General features: G+C 52.9%; 1 protein-coding gene across 1 annotated transcript in view; it reads right to left on the reverse strand.

The window, feature by feature from the left end:
• Positions 1-16,621, reverse strand: part of OTOG (otogelin) — an 86,591-nt gene that overhangs the window by 69,582 nt on the left and 388 nt on the right. Inside the window, exons 2-15 of the mRNA XM_081799202.1 lie at positions 16,403-16,460; positions 16,170-16,230; positions 12,538-12,613; positions 11,478-11,570; positions 11,154-11,308; positions 8,726-8,844; positions 7,201-7,406; positions 6,311-6,441; positions 5,953-6,059; positions 5,421-5,530; positions 4,914-5,042; positions 3,938-4,046; positions 3,606-3,652; positions 2,972-3,117 (exon numbers count right to left, since the gene is read on the reverse strand). Coding sequence (XP_081655328.1) covers positions 2,972-3,117; positions 3,606-3,652; positions 3,938-4,046; positions 4,914-5,042; positions 5,421-5,530; positions 5,953-6,059; positions 6,311-6,441; positions 7,201-7,406; positions 8,726-8,844; positions 11,154-11,308; positions 11,478-11,570; positions 12,538-12,613; positions 16,170-16,230; positions 16,403-16,460 — 1,547 coding nt within the window. The remainder of the gene's footprint in view (positions 1-2,971; positions 3,118-3,605; positions 3,653-3,937; positions 4,047-4,913; positions 5,043-5,420; positions 5,531-5,952; positions 6,060-6,310; positions 6,442-7,200; positions 7,407-8,725; positions 8,845-11,153; positions 11,309-11,477; positions 11,571-12,537; positions 12,614-16,169; positions 16,231-16,402; positions 16,461-16,621) is intronic.

Below are 16,621 nucleotides of genomic sequence, written 5' to 3' on the forward strand. Positions count from 1 at the left end.
GTAAGGGAGGAAAAGAGGGGTAGCTTTACAGTGGAGAAAGTGACAAACACTACCTCAGCCAGATGACCAAGGTCAACCTCAACAGTGATAAACCATGTTGGTATATGCACCCTTGATAAGATGTGATGAAAATAGCAATTTACTTCTTATCTTCCTCCCAAAATCCATAACACCACTCTAACCATGAGGAAAACATCACACAAGTTCCAGTAGAGGGGCATTCTACAAAATATCTGACCAGTACTCCTCAAAACTTTCAAGATCATCATAAATAAAGTCTTAGAAACTGTAACAGCAAGGGGGCGCCTAGGCTCAGCTGGTTGGGCATCCGACTCTTGATTTCTCCTCAGGTCATCATCTCAGGGTGGTGACATCAAGCCCCACATGGGGCTCTACACTGGCATGGAGCCTGCTTAAGATTTTCTCTCTCTCTCTCTCTCTCCCTCTGCCCCTGCCCCTGGCTCATGGGTATGTACTCTCTCTCCTTCCCTCTTGCAAACACACACACACACACACACACACACACAAAGAAAAGAAAGAAAGAAACTGCAACAGCAAGGAAAAGCCTAAGAGACGTGATGACTAAATGTAATGTGGTATGTTGGAACAGAGAAAAATGATATTAGGTTAAAAAAATAAATAAATAAGGAAATATGAGTAAAGTGCAGACTTTAGTTAATGTACAAATATTGGTTCGTTATTTGTAGCAAATGTACCATACCAATGTATGATGTTAATAATAGGAGAAATTAGGTGTGCGGTGTATGGGAACTCTATGTACTATCTTTGCATTTTTCTGTAAAATCTAAAGCTACTCTGAGAAATAAGGTCTACTTGAAAAAATACTTCAAAGGCTGTAAACACTACCCTGATTTTGGGGTGGGTGTATTAAGAGGTTGTGACAGGCTTTCTGGACTTCCAACCTTGGGTCTGGCTCAGCTCCTCCTCCTGCTGGCTGGGAGTTATCAGGAACACCCCAAGCCTCTGTAGGCCTGTCTTATCATATTTTAACTGGGGAGAATAATAATGACTACTACATGGGGGTATTTTGAACCTTAAACTAGATGTCCTATGCAAATGTGATTAGTCAAAGTTCAAAGTACTGTGCAAATACTTCATCATCATCATCCTCTCTGTTAACATCCTCACCCTACCCCCTTGTGTTCACCCAGGACTGAAGTCACAGCTTCATCTTTGACTCCTCCTGCTTCTCTCCCACACACCCTGCACCTTACCAGTCAGCCAGTTGCCAAGTCCTTCTGCATCTGCCTTAATGTATTCTAGAACATTCCAACCTCATTGCTTTCTTTCATATGACCTGATCCTCCTGGACTGCCCTTCCTCCCCATCCTCAAATATACATATCTTATTTCTATTTATCTTTTTAGGCCCACCTTTTAGGTCATTCAGCTCAAATGCCACCTCTGCCATGAGGCTTTCCCTGATCCTTTCTTCTGACCTGTAGGAATATTTCTTCCTCCACAGAACTCCCCTCTGACAGCACTGCTCTTGTATCTCATAGTGAAGCACCTGACCTGAGGACATGACTGATTCCCTCATTGGGCTGTGAGCTCCTGGTGGCTAGGACCAGGATCTGACTCATCTGTGTAGCCCTCACTGTGCCCTGCAGAGAGCCGGCAGAGGGCTGGCCTTCTACTGGTTCATCAGCGTGGATGAAGTCACAAGGAGGAGACCTGGCTCACGGTAAAAGGAAAGTGCTATCAAGAGGCACTGTTCAGCAGTGAAGCAGGTTACCTCAGGCCGAGGTGGCTGGCCACCATCCAGAATATGGTAGAGAGGGGGCTGGTAAGAGACCTCCAAGGTCCCATAGCCCCAGGTATTCTAAGACTCTAGAACTTTGTAAATGGGAAGGAGTCCCACTGGGCAGTGTATGTCTGCTTTGCCTTTTCTTTTGCCACCCTCAGGATAAGAGTAACCTGGCTTTTGAGGACAAGTATTCTTCTGATTCAGAGAGCAGCCAAGGGCAGATCCAGGCCATTCTCTGGCAGAGAGAAGGGAGGGGGTCACTCAAGCCTCAAAAGGAAGAAAGCACAGCCCTTTCCCTCGTCCACCGCCCAGCCTAGGTCCCCAGGGCCAGGGAGGGGCACCACTAAGCGATGTCTGCTTACCCACTGACATCACTGGGAGAGAAAAGCAGGCAGGGAGGTGGGATTGGGGGTGGCTGCCCTGGCTATGGGTGTGAATCCCTGCTCTATTGTGCAGGAAGGAGCTTGAGTTTAGCCCAGACCAGGGCTTATGGGGTCAGCTCAGTATGGTTGGCTCAGGGAAAAATGCAGTCACTGAGAGAGAAACTCAAAACTACCCCAGACCAGCAAGTTGGCCATTTTCTCAGTTACATTCACAAGTGGCTGACACAGCCCAGGGGTCACCTCCTCTAGGAAGTCTTTCCGGATCCACCCCTCCTCCCACCTGACATCCAGGTAAAGCAACAACAAGGAAAAGCTCCTCCATGGAGACCTACCTTGTAATGTCCATATTGTCCCAGCTGCGATAACGTAGTGGATTATGGGGTCACTTATCTGCCTCACCTACCAAACTACAAGGCCTAAGAGGGCAGAGCCAGATCCAATTCATCCCAGTCTCCAAGACCTAGCTTCTGGCACAAACAGATGTTCAGTATTTGCTGAATGAATAAATGAATGAACAAATGAATACAGAGATGTTGAAGGTACAATCCAAGGAAGCAGAAAAGAGTAAGTTGAATTAGACCCATTTTAGAGATTTTTTTTAAATAAACACTGAGGCCCAGAAAAGGGAAGTGCCTGTCAGCTAGCAGATGTTCTAGAGACAGAACCTAGTCTCCTGTCCCCTGGCTCTGCCCCAAAAGAATAAACATCAGGGTGAAGGGGCTGTGGAAACCCTGGGGCCCTGCCCCGCGTCCCTCAGCCTCTCTAAGAGGCAGGGAGCAGGGGTGGCTGGCTGGGTTGGGCCTGAGATCCCCAGCCCTTACCAGGCCACATGGGGCATTCTGCAGCGTCACTGTGAAGGTGCCGGAGGAGCGGCTCTTGGCCAGGATGTACTGACACGTGGCAGGGAACGTGTACCGGCGGCCGTCAAAGGTCGTGAAATGGATGTCGCCGGTCACTGAACACTCGGCTGCGGGGCAGAGAAAAGTGGCTGACACATGGGAGCTGCCCCATGGGGACGGCCTCTGCCCTGCAGGCTCTGAGCATGAGGAAGAGACAGCACCCTGTCCTCAGGAGTTCGGGCAGTGTTTGGAGCCCCGGCCCTCTTTTGGAGGCTCTGGTCACTGGGGAGAAGCAGCCCTGCCCCCCCTCCCCAGCCCATCCGAAAGGAGACACAGCCCTGCCCTGGGCATCTCCCCCTGCCAGGAGACCAGGGCCTGAGCTTGGAGACCAGTCTCCGTCCAAGCTCCCCAAGCTCAGGAAGGTCCTTAGATAGACCCCCCCCATAAAAGCCCTTCCTGACAGGGGCTGGAGCAATCCCTAAACCAGGCAAAGCGGCTCTGAGGAAACAAAGTGGGGCAAGCTGGGAACTGCAGGCCTGGTCCCCAGAATTTCCTGCCCCAAAAAGCTGTGAGACTAGAGGAAGGGGGTAGAGTGTGAGGCGGGGATCCGACGTACCTGGGCAGACAACTGTGCTGCACACCCACTTGCCTGCAGTGCATGTGCTGAAACACAGAGACCAAGGAGGCAGGGCTCACTTCCCCAGGCCTAGGCTGGAGGATTGCAGGGTCCACAGAGCTCCTGTCCCCTGCCCTCAGTCTTCCCGTCTTTACAATGGGTGGTAGAGATTTCCTCTACCTCCGAGGGTTAGCTCAAATGAGATCTCCTGGGACTTAGAGATGCTGAGTGAGTGCCCCCACGTCCCCAGGGCTCCCAGACCCCAGATGGGCAGCCCTGATGGAAAACCCTGGAAATCACCACTGCCCCACCCCCCAGCTGTGGACACAGACCAAGCATTGCAGTCTTCTTTCACCACAGAGCCAGTCGGGTACAGGATCCCATGGAATTCACAGGGACACTCAGCTGGTGCCACACAGTCCCCGTCCTCAAAGATCAGCCCTACGGTGACAGCAAAGGCCCACTTAACTCACCTCCACTCCTGTTGACAGACCGTTCGTGGCTGCCCCAGGCCTGGGACAAAGATCCCATCCAAGCTTTCACCACTGAGCCCACTTTCAAGCTTTCTCCTGCATAAATCCTTGGCTCAGGCCAGATCTGAATCCCCTCTGGGCAAATAATCTCACCTCCAGACCTTTGCATAATCTCACCTCACCACCCCAAGCAACCTGCATACTGACTAGCTTCTCTTCTCCACCTCTCAAAAGCCTGTCACTGCATCTAAGACCAGCTTAGGTACCACCTCCTCCAGGAAGCCTTCCCTGACAATCTCTCCCTTCACTGAATTCCTATGTCTCTTCTTGTCTGAACCCGAGTGGGTCCTCACTACATTATGCCTTAGATGGGAGTCGTAGGTATATGTATCTTATCACCGCAACCAGATTCTGACCCCTAAAGTCAATGGCCATATCGCCATACATTTTTATCTCAACTCCTGCCTAGCCAAGTGAGCTGCATACCACAGATGTGCTGCAAATTTATACCACCTAAAAAACGTGGACGAGTGTTTAAGCAAATGCGTGTGTGATAAAAGAACAAATGAATGAATGAATGACTTGTCCTGGTCTACACACCTTAAGAGGTCGGTCCCGATCAAATGAAATACCCTGAAGGACTTCTCAAGAGCCACAGTGCCACTCCCACCCTCACCTCCCTGAAGCCAGTCATCATTTATTCCCTTATTAGTTGTGTGTTCCTTCCTTCACTCATTGAACAAACAGGCACCCTCTGAGCCCCTGCATCATGCTCGTCCGTACCAGCCCAGGAAGACGCTGCCAGGCACCCGCTCCCCCCACCCCCCCAGCCTACCATCGGGGCAGTAGCAGCCGTCCACACAGGTGATCTCACTGTCCACGCAGGTCGCCCGGGACTGGCAGGAGGCGGGGCAGCAGGCGATGCACTCGTTGTAGGTAAAGGCCTTCTCCTTGCAGTGCACGGCTGCGGGGCAAGGGAGAAGTCCGACCCCGGCTCTGCCAGGACACACCCAGCCCCTACTCCAGGCCTCGGGGTAGGGGGAAGGAGGGCTCTCATCTTCCTGTTCCCCTAGTCCCAGTGGGAACCCTGGGTGACCGGAAAGTTGGCCAGAGCCTGGGAGGCTCTGAGAACCACCCTTAGCTGGCTCTGGGACCCTAGGCCAGGCCCTCCACTCTGAGCCTGTCTGCTCCTCGGTCACAAATGGGGTCTCAGACCCTACAGTTCCGACAACTGTGGTTCTAAGCAGGTCAGGACATTGAGCTGAGGCCCGAAGATGCCACCCAGAGCCCCAGGACAGAGCTCGTGAGAACCCCTCCGTGCCCACCAGCAGGATGCCCCTACCGCATTGCGGGAGCTGGGCCCTCCAGTCCTGCAGGGGCCGCCCCGCCTGGGCACACGCTCGGGCGTACTCTGCCAGCGCCCGGCACCAGGTGGCTTCGTCGCCCACCGACCTGTGCCGGGAAACCAAGGGTCACACCAGAGCCCTACCTGCCACCTGCCCTCCAGCACCATCTAGAGACTTCCAGGGCTCAGGGCACCCCTCCGTGTCACGCAGCTAGGAAAGGGAGACTGGGAAGGTATCCACGCATATACAGATGGAGGCAGGACACCTGGGTTCTAGTCCCAACATTGCCATTGACTTGTGGGACCCTGAGGGCATCGGTCCCCATTTCTGGGCTTCAGAGAATAGGGAAGCTCTGTCCCACCTATGCAGATAAGAATTTCTGAGCTTTGGGAAGCATATCTGTCAGGGCCTGGGGTTATCAGGCTCAGTGACCCACATGCTGAGCTCCCCCTGCCCCCCTGCCCCCGCAGTACCGGGACAGGTCTCCCCACAACCCAGTCCCAGCTGCTCTCCAGGCTGCCTACTCACTGGCAGAGGTCACTGGTACAGCTGGCTGTGAAGGGCAGAGGGCTGACGTAGGCATGGCAGGCATCAAAGGGGGGCCGCAACAGTGCCTCACACCGGTCGTACACACCCTGGGGAAAGGGCCAGGAGCCAGAGCCGGGGGCTGGCAAAGCCACGCACAGCCCTGACTTCACCAGCCCCCACACCGAACCCCCACTTGAGCTCAAGAGAGAGAAAGAATGGTGGAGGAAAAAGGGGCGGGGCCATAGGCACAGACAAGCCTGGGCCCCTGCAGCCAGTGATTCCTAGGAGGGGGGCAGGAAATGAACCTACGCCAGACACTAGGATGGGTGTGGGGACGCACTCTCCCCAGGGTCCAGACCTGCATGGTTCCCGGGCTCTGCTGCAGACACGGTGGGCGAGGCAGGGACGGAGTTGTAGGCCCTGGAGGCTGGTTGGGGGCCTGCTCTTGCCAGCTCTGCCCAAACTCAGCCACATCGTCAGTCAGCTTCCCTGGGGGGGGAGAACTAGCATGACCACAGGAGGAAGAATCCAGTTGAAGAATCCAGCCTCCTGGCTCCCATCCCAGTCTGCATTTCCCAAAGAGACCACTCTCCTGAAAAAGCTGGTGATAACAGGCAATAGAACCTGTTGTAGCTCCCTACTGCTCCAAGCTCAGGGGGACGCAACACCATGCAATCAAAAGACAACTAGTACGTGAGCCTGGACAAGCTCCTGCCCCTCCCCGAGCCTCAGTTCTCCCACATGTGAAATAGGGCAAGTAGCCCCCCATGAGATTATTGCAAAGACTGTATGTTAAGTGTTCGGTATGCTGTGGGTGCTCAAAGGGATCACTTCTCTTCTTCCGGCCAGAGTCGCCGTGACTCGGCCCTGTATGCTTCCCTCTTACTTCTTACCAGTGCTCCATAGGTACCTTCAGCTCCCATGGGGCCCCTTCTCTGGCCTTCTGCTCCCTGCCCCTGGAACATACTCATCTTGCAGGGTCAGTCCCATCTAGCAAAGTGCCCTTTAGATCCTCACACAACCCCAGCAGGGATTCTCATTATGTCTGTTTTACAGACCAGGAAACTGAGTTTGAATGCTCACGCTACTGAGGCCACACACTGGGTAGGAAGGGGCCCCTGGCCTCCCGCTGGGTCTTCAGTACCACGACCCCAGGATTCTGCCCCAAGGCTTCTCCCGCCCTGCCCAGGCTGGCCCGTCCCCCACCTCCACCCGAAGCCCTCGGAGGCCACTTGCCCTGCACCTCACCATAGCTGGTCACCAGATCATCCTGGGGGTCGGCATTGTTGTTCCCACACAGCCCATGAGTCCAGCCCAGGAACTCCGGGCTCATTTTGATGTAGACGGCCGAGGCACCGTCCCAGGCCAGAGTGAAGGCTGACTGATGCCGCACAAGGATGTAGCCAGCAAGCCGCTGCAGACGCACGCTCCCCATCACCTGTGGTAGTTGGACCCTGCAGGGCATGGTCCAGAGCTTCAGGCCATTCACACCCCCTCCGCTCATCCAGTCCCTTCCCCAAAGGACCTGCCGTCCCCTACCCGCAGGACCCATCATGTACTCAGCACCTGCCTCCTCCACACGCCACTGCTACCATGGGCTCTGAGGCCCCCCTTTCCCTCCCCGTGACTTCCCCGGTATCTGAAGTCCACCATTAGAGAGGGATTCTTTTGTCTTTGGAGTTTAAAACTTGCTTTTAAAATTGCAATTTCCCCGGCAGGGATAAATCTTAGAGTGTCTGAAATTGCTAGCTCCTTGCTCCTAGACGGGAGAAATGGTATAAGCAGACACTGACTCGGTTTGGTTTTGTGCGGGGGGAGCCAGAAAGGGGTAGGAAGAGAAGAAAGCTGAGGGATAAGGAAAACTGGGAGTGGAAGAAAAGAGGCAGGGCCAGAGCAGTCCCTACCACATTCCCAGTTTTACTGGGACAGGGTCTCCTAGCCTGTTTGGAATTTGGCAACTTTCAATCCACCTGAAAATCAGGAAAAAAAAAAAAAAGGGGGGTCTAACTGGCCAAAACTGGTACCCAAAGATCCATATAACAATCTTTTCTTCACAGGAGAAACCCTTAAGCTTTCAATTTTACACTCAGCCCCAGAATGCTTGGTTACCCAGTTTCCAGATCTGAAGCAGGACATGAGAACGGGAGAAGGGTCCTCACAGGACGACCCCTTCCCCCAACCCAGTAGCAGTGTGAAGTGACAGCAGACCGCAAGGGAAGGAAAGGACAGTGAAGACAAGATACAGGAAAGATTTCAGAAGAACCACAGTCTGGGCCATGTGGTGTGGGGGCCAAGAGTCCTCATTCCCCTGGTCCCAGGCGTCCCTGATGTCCCAGCAAGATAAGCGACATTCAAATGACCCTTTGTCATCAGAAAAGGGGACAGTGTGCTCAATATCTGCTCTGAGGAGGCTTGAACTGTGTATGATCCATTCAGGAAGATTCCCTCGAAATTGTGAAAGAAAAAAAAGTAAGCATGCTTATAGTGGTATACTCTCAACTATCTGGAAAATTCTACTATTGGCCTGAATACCCACTGTCTGGAAACCCACAATGCCTTGAGAGTCTCAGAAAATCTTGAGGGACTCATCTTTCTGCAAACCCAGCTGACAAGAAACCCAGCTGGCCTGCCAGTAGGTTGCTGCCCTGATGGTGGAAACTCTGCTGTTTGCCCCCAGAAAACAGTTTTCTTCAGGCTTTAGAAGGAAGGTGCTCACCATCCCCCGCCACCAGTGCCAGGGAGCAGGAGAGCTCAGGGCCGGGGTTATAGTTACCTCACGCCTCCGTGGGTGACCTCCTCGGCCAGACGGATCTCCTGCTCCCCCGCAAAGAAGAGGCTGACAGACCTGGAGCAGGTGTAGGGGGAGGAGCCGCACTGCGGGTCGTTGTGCACCTGATTGGGGGGGTTCAGAGGCCACTGTGCAGGGTTCCTGCCACAGACCTGGCCCTGAGCTTCTGTCCTGAGCCCAGTGACACCCTGTGGAGTTCCCGCTTCATGCCGATCGCCTGCCCTCTGCATGCCAAGCACCTTTTCCTCTGTGATGTCTTGATGCCTCCCAGTCCCCACAACCCCACAGGAGGACAGAGCTATGATGATCTGCACTTCCCGGAGGAGGCAACGGATACTCCGAGAGGTGAAGTGATGAAGGTCACACACACACACACACACACACACACACACACACACACACGCAGCCAGGATTCCTACCTAGAACTGAAGGCTAAATTTCAGGGCTCTTTCCAGGACATTGTGTCGTCTCCCTATTTCTGCATTTTTCATTTCGCAACCCAGGTTATCTCATCAGATTCAAAGCCAAGGTATACACTCACACCTTCTGACACACAGAACACACACACACACACCCCTCAGAGATTCACTGAGCACTCTCAGTGCACACACAATAAACACACACTCCTACCATGACCCTGGCAGGCACGGTCTAGTCCTTCCCTGCACACCCAGGCACGTGTGTCACTCCTGTCACAGACGCATCTCCTCTGTCCCCTCCTCAGACAGAACCCTCACCTCAAAGCCAGAAGCCTCAAGAGAGGGAGGAGAACTGAAGCTCCCGGGACTTAGGGAAAATGCTTCTCTTCCCAGTGTAGAAACCCTTCCACTGGATTACTGTTAAACGTGTTTAAGCAGGCTGGAGTCACGTCAGCTGAAAGTGGGGTCTGTGAAAGCCACCCCACAGGCTAATCAAATTTTTCAAACTTTAGATCATAACCGACAGGAAGAAATATAAATATATACATATGTAAATAAAACAAAAATTTTACAAAATAGTATTTACCCCTATTAATGTGTAATGCATCCACATTATGTTTTCTATTCTCTTAGGTTTTTTTTCTTCCTTCCTTCCTTCCTCCCATCCTCCCTTCCTCCCTTCCTCCCTTTCTTTCTTTCTTTCTTTCGGTGGGGGGGTGCTGTTTCTAACTCATTAACTTTATTTCATAATCCATGAATGCGTGGCACCCCGTTAGTCTAAGTAATCATAACATATCCATCATGAAATGACTGTCATGAAAAACCCTAATGTGTGAGATGCTGAGGCAGAGAGGGCAGAGTTGGGTCAGCCCATCTGGGGCATGGCCCATAGGGCAGCTCCTTGGCAGGTCTATGCTTGAGACGGATGGACATGCCTGCTGGCAGAAGGGTGACACTGAGCACTAGGATCTCCCCAAACTCCCAAGCCCTGGCCCTAACTCAGTCTTACCCAAGGTGCTCCTCAGCAGAGCTCACTCCCCAAGCAGACTTTTCTCCAGATGGAGGTGTACTGACCCCCACTCAACACCCGGGGTAAGCATGGAAATCAGATCTACCTGACAGTGTCTCACACATATGTTCATAGACAGGACAAACTTGTACTGAGGACTAATCTGGGTCCTGGGAACACCAGATGGAAAGACATGGTCCCTGCCCGGAAAGCTTCTATCTGGTAGAAAAGACCAACCTGGGAAAAGACTTTGTAAGAGACACGCACTGACTGTGCCGCAGTGCAGACCTTTGGTTACATAGGAAGGAGCTCCTGAGCCAGCTCAGGAGGTCAGGGCATCCAGGGGGGCTGCTTAGAGGAGGTAACCCTGAATTGAGTCATCCAGGACCTCTACTATTCCCTCAGAGGCACAATGCTCTTTGTTATCGCAGGTCCTTAGCACCCAAATTCCCCTTACCTAGAATGTTCTCATGTCTACCCCTCACCCCTGTGACCCTTCACTTGGCTAACTCCAATTCATTTGCAGATCTCAACTTCAATGTCACTTCCTCCAGGAAGTCTTCCCTGATCATCATCTTTCCCAATAAACAAAGTTAGGTTTCCCCCACATGCTCTTCTAACATTTGGCATTTCTCCTCTGAAGCACTCAGTTGCCCTTGAAATGATTCATTTGATTTGATGTCTGCTTTCCCCAGTAGACAGTAAGCTCCACGAGGACAGAGACCGCATCTGTGTTATTGTCCACAGGGCCACCACCAAACCTTGTGCCAGGGAGAGTACAGGAATGTACCTAATACTTAATGATGAGTGACTCAATCAATGACTGGCCAGGGGCAACCAAGAGTGAGTGAGTGAGAGAGAACTGTGGAGTCCCCAGCTCCTTCCAGGTGTAGACTCTCTAACTATGACAAGCAGAGCCTTGGCCAGCACAACCTCCAGAGCCTCGTGGGACCTTCCTAGATTGGCAGGGTAGGGAAGCCCTCACCTGGACTGAGAAGGTCTGTCCCTCAGGCTCATGGCGCCCCACCAGGGTGTAGCTGCCCTTCCCAGAGAGGTAGTAGTAGAGACCATCAAAAGTCTCCACATGGTGCTGTCCCCATGCCCGGCAGATGCTGTCACGCTCAGGGCCGGTGTTGTACACTGTGCCAGAGAAAAGAGAACCTGCTTGCGCAGCTGCAGTGGGTCTCACACCAGAGGCTAGCAGGGCCACCCCCCGCCGCCGCCTCCCCAGCCCAGGACCCCCAGGCCTCAGGCCCACAAGCTTTCCCTGTACCCGTGGCCCCCGGGGTGGGACAGAGCTCAGACCCACCCATCTGGCAGCGTGGCCCGGTGGCATTGAAGCGTCTGCAGTCACAGAAGGCTGGGTACACACACTCGCCCCCGTTGAAGCAGGAGAACAAGTCTGCAGGGGAGACACGGATGGCGCCTCCCCATTGAGCCAAGCTGGGCAGAACCCCGGGACACAGCGTCTTCCTCATGCCAGGGCACCAGACCCAGCCCTTCCAGAGCTACACGGAACTCAGATCCCCACCACAGGTAGCCCCAACATTCCTCAGTAGTAGCCTAATTGCGGTACAAGTAGGGTGCCTCAGACCTGGCTGCCTGGCTCCCTCCCTGATAGACAGGCAGCGTGGGGTCTCAGAGTACCTGTCCTCAGTGTGCATCAAGTGGCCCCCAGGCCAGCCCGACCTGGGCCTTCAGCAACCTCTGCTGAAATTTCCTGGCCGCCAGACAAGGCAGACTGTGAATACGAAGCATGTGGGGTGAGTAGGGAGACTGCCCAGAGATCTTCAAGGACCATTCTTCCTCACTGTTCCTTAAGCTAAGGGGAAGAGGCCTAAGCCTGACCCAGGGAGGGGGACATGCCTCACATTTAGAACACAGTAGACAGAAAGGCCACAGAGCACAGAGCACGAGAAGACAAAGTGGAGCAGAGTGTGGTGAGGGAAGGAGCCAAGATGCAAGAGAAGGGGCCATGGACACAGGACAGGGTGAGGGGAGAAGCCGTGGACACAGGACAGGGTGAGGGGAGAGGCTGCGGACACAGGACAGGGTGAGGGGAGAGGCCACGGACACGGGGTGAAGCAGAGGGAAAACAACCACTAAACAAGGAAGCCCAGTCTCACTGGTTCAGACAGAGTGAGAGGGAAAAGCCACAGGGCCATGGTGAAAAGAACAGGACACCGGAGCTCTCCTCAGCCGGGAAGGAGAAAGCAAAATAGAGTTGGAGGCCAGGGCTGGGGAAGGCAGAAAGAGACCCCTTGCAGGGCACAGAGATCACAGGAGGCCCCGAGGGAAGCCTGGCCTGCCCTCACAGCTTCTCTGAGGGCCAGGGTCCTCCCATGGGCCACAGGGAGGGGGCCACTTACAAGATGGAGCACATTTGGCCCGATGGAGACGCCTTTCCCAGGAAGACATGGCCAAGGAGTCCAGGACTTCAGCCTCCTTTTAGAGACAGAAGGAAGAGAACTCGGTCAAGGAGAGACTTCCTAAAGGTTATGGCCCTTCCTGTCCGTCACCTGGAAGAGGGAGGCCCCCAGCCACTCCACCTGCCCAGGCCCACCTCTGAGAGGTCTGGGAGAATTTTCAGGCTTGCCCTAGAGGAGTGAAGGCTGGTTTTTACCCTCCAAAGTGGCATCTCGGTGGCCTGAGCACAGTCCCTCCCCTCCATGCTCCAATATCCCCTCAGCCTCCCCTCCCCCCTTCCCTCCCTAGTACACTTTAGAGTCCCCCACACAAAACCCAACACAAAACCCCCTTATCTGGAGAATAAATATGTTTCCTCCTCACCACAGAAACCACGCAAGGCAGGCCTAGGAAACAAAGGCAGCCCCTTGCCCCAAGGCAGGGGAGCATCTCACCCCACCCCCCACCCCAACCTTCCTCAGAGGTCACCATCCACAGTCCTCAGAACTCAGCTCCACGCCAGGACTCTCCCTGATACCACAAATCTGAGGAGGACACAGGCAAAGTGAGCTGAGAAATCCTATCTTCCAGACCAGAAATCCCAACATGTGGTCTCTCCATATACAAACCATCTGAAATTAGAACTGTCCTGAACATCAGGTGTGTCCAGTCACCACACAGCTAACTGACTTGGATACCTGACCTCTCGGGACCCTAGTCTGAGGTGGCTCATATCACCTGGGACTGGGGTCCATAGCACGACAAGCCCCAGCCTCTGCATTTGTATAGCTTCCCAGTGTGAATGGGACAAAGTCCCAGGCCTCAGGGAGCTCGTGTTCTTGTTCACAGGGCCAACAAGGCACCAACTACACTGTGGGTATGTCTCATGTGTCTTCCTCCCTCACTGTCATCTCTGCATCCTCAGGCAGAATCCCCAGCCTCCAGCCAAGGACTTGGAACATGGAGAGGATTCAGAACCCTTGGTCCCTGGAGCCCAACCTCAGGTCTTTGCCCCTCCTTGGCAGGCCCAGTCTCTCCACCTCATCCCCGGGTGCTCACTGCCTCCCTTTTCACTGTCCTGCTGAGCCCTGGGAGGTCACTGGCCCCTCCTGGGCCTTGTCCCACTTTGGGCCCTGGTTCTTGGGTCCTCCCCAGCTCTCCTTACCCTGCATACCCAACCTGAGCCCCAGGAGTCAGGCTTCCCACCCTGGTTGTAATCGATCTCACGGGGCCTCAGAGACCATGGGAAAAAACGATCACTTTGCATCCCATAGGCCCCAAAGAGCTCTTAATGAAACCTAGTCTTTGTGTCTCTCCACTCCTCGCCCCCACCTCAGATGTGGCTTCTGAGATCGGTGTTAACGAGGGCAAGATAGCGCTGCAGAGTCAAGGCCATTTTCTGGAGAAATTTTTAAATCCTGCCCAAATGATTCGTCTTCAGTATAGATCAGAAGTTCTTAGTCATTTCAGTGCTAAGAACCTCTCTGATAATCGAGCAAAGCCTATTGACCCATTCTCAGAATAATGTTAATAAATACATAAAATAAAACATAAGGTGACAAAGGATATCTATTATATTGCAATATAGTTATGAAAATATTTTATAAAAATGCATGATTTAGTAATATTTGTGCTTATAACTACATTAAACAGCAAGATCTAGCAGCGGATCTTATCACTGCCAGTGTTTTGAGGTAGTGAGTATAAATGAGATCTAGAAATACTAACAAGTGTAAGGTGATATGACAATATCTGTGATTTCTCCTGGTGACCAGTCACAGACACTCCTACTGCTGTATTGTGGTTTGTAGCCTATTGCCATAATTAAAGGGAAGACTAAATTTCAGTGAAATTGAGGTTCCTGTAAATAACAATGCATTCCCCCCCCACCCCCCCCCACCCCCCCGGTCTATATCATCAGTTCTCTGGAGAATGGCTGTGTTCTGTAAGAATGTGGCAGCACTGAAATGAAGGTTGGTTAGCTGCTGGTCTGAGACCCTCACCCTTACAGATAAGATTATTCCAGGCAGAAGCCCTCAAAGGATCCTCAGGTTCACTTTCTAGCTAATGACCTCCTTCCCCCACGCCTACTCCAGGGGCTTTAAAGGAAGGCCATTCCAACCCCTTATTTGATCTAAGGAGTAATGTGAGAAACCTACTGGGGTTGTCTGCTCCAGATGCTTCCCCAGGGGAAAGGGAGGGAAGCCTACCCTGGAATCCAGCAAGGAAGGAGTCCTGCCAGGAGAATGGGTCATTTTCCACCAAAACGCAGAGATTCCTGGAGGCCTGTGAGGCATTTAGGTTGTGGGGCAACAGGCTGGCCCCACCAGTAGACCTTGTTTCACCTGCGTCCTGGGGGCCCCAACAGGTCACCCACCTACCTCGATTTCATCATATATAAAAAGAGTAACAGGGCGCCTGGGTGGCTCAGTCAGTTAAGCGTCCGACTCTTGATTTCAGCTCAGGTCGTGATCTCAGGGTTGTGAGATGGAGCCCCATGATGGGCTATCTGCTTCTCTTACTCTCCCTCTGCCCCTCCCCAACCTTCTCTCTCAAATAAATAAATAAATCTTTAAAAACAAACAAACAAACATTTTCTTTCAACTCAAACTTGCATCTGACTGTGATTCTAAAACTTGGGGCCTGGAAAAGTGGGCAAACAAGAAATAAAAAGCCTAGCTAATCTACCCCTTATAGAATAAGCATATCCTCCTGCTGCCTTGGGGTCTTCATACCTATTTCCAAAGGGCAGGTATTTGGGGCACATTGTTTTCTATTATAAATGATACTTCCCAACCTGCTGGCACAAGGAGCTGCCCAGAGCTGATCGCTGGGGCCAGGATGCATGAGTTGAGGCTCAGGATACTCTGGGGGATCTGGCTGTGGGTGGGTCGGTTTTGTAACATATCTGTAACATGTTGTAGAAAAGACAAAGTGCAGGACATGACTGGAAAGAGAACCCGAGTCACCTGATCCAGAAACCAAAGAAATCTGGCAAAGGCAGAAAAAAAACTACCACCTCTCCTGAAAGCAGGGAGGACCTCAGGAGGGTAGGCAACAGGGAATGGTGCAGACTCAGAGGGTAATAGTTTGGGGCTCTCCTTCCCAACCAGCCCTTCCTCACAAAGCCCACCAAGTGGCCCCATTTTTGTCTCTCCTCTCAAAGTACCCTTGCTAGAGCACTGCTCAAGGTATGGAGTGGGGCCTCTTATGGGGTTTTGTACCTTCCCAGACCAAGCAGGTAAGAGAGAACTCCATTCACCTAAACCCTCACCTTCATGCTTTCACCCCAGGGCACGGGAGAGTTCCGCTATGTCCTGATTGCATCGTAGTGCCCTCCTCCCCAAATAAAACAAAACAAAAATAAAACCAAACTGAACCGACTACGGGGTCCCAAGAGATTAGTTAAGTGGGAATACAAGTGTCCCATGAATTTGCATACTTCAGACATATACTAGGAACACTGGTCCCTTTCAAATAACTGCAGAGACAATCTTCCTGCAACCTACAGAGCTCCCGGTCAGCCCCAGTCCCAGACAGAAACAAGCCCCCCCGCCCCCGCCCCGTGAAGCCCCCCTTCCAGGCCTCCTCTCACCTGGCTTCCCATGACTGTTGTAGCATCCTCTATGGCAAGGGTCACCTGCTGATGTCTGTGGCTAGATTTGAAAGAAGCCTAGCGTGGGGAAGGGGATAGGATAGGGGGAGGGGCCATGCCTCCCCACCACCCCAAGTGCACCCCACCCTCGGTGCTAAAACCCTGGGGTCATCCACACTAGAAATAAAGATGGGAGCCATGGGTGGGGCAGCCACAAGCTTGCACCTACTCACCTGGGATCCTGGGCTGGCTCAGGCTGCTGCAGTTCTGCATTGTCCTGGGGTGTGGATGCTGGGCCTGGGGAGGAGGATTGCTCTCCACTCAAGCCAGGCCTCCCTTTGTTGGGTCTCCCACCACCTGTGCCCCACCTGCTAGGAAGCTTCTTCTTCATCCCCCCATTCTCACTCCCTACATAGACTTCAATCCTTTCTCCTCCTTTCTGGTGACCTCTC

Source organism: Leptonychotes weddellii, chromosome 11 (assembly GCF_054177405.1).
Source record: "Leptonychotes weddellii isolate Sample4059 chromosome 11, ASM5417740v2, whole genome shotgun sequence".
In the NCBI taxonomy this organism is placed as follows: Eukaryota; Metazoa; Chordata; class Mammalia; order Carnivora; family Phocidae; genus Leptonychotes; species Leptonychotes weddellii.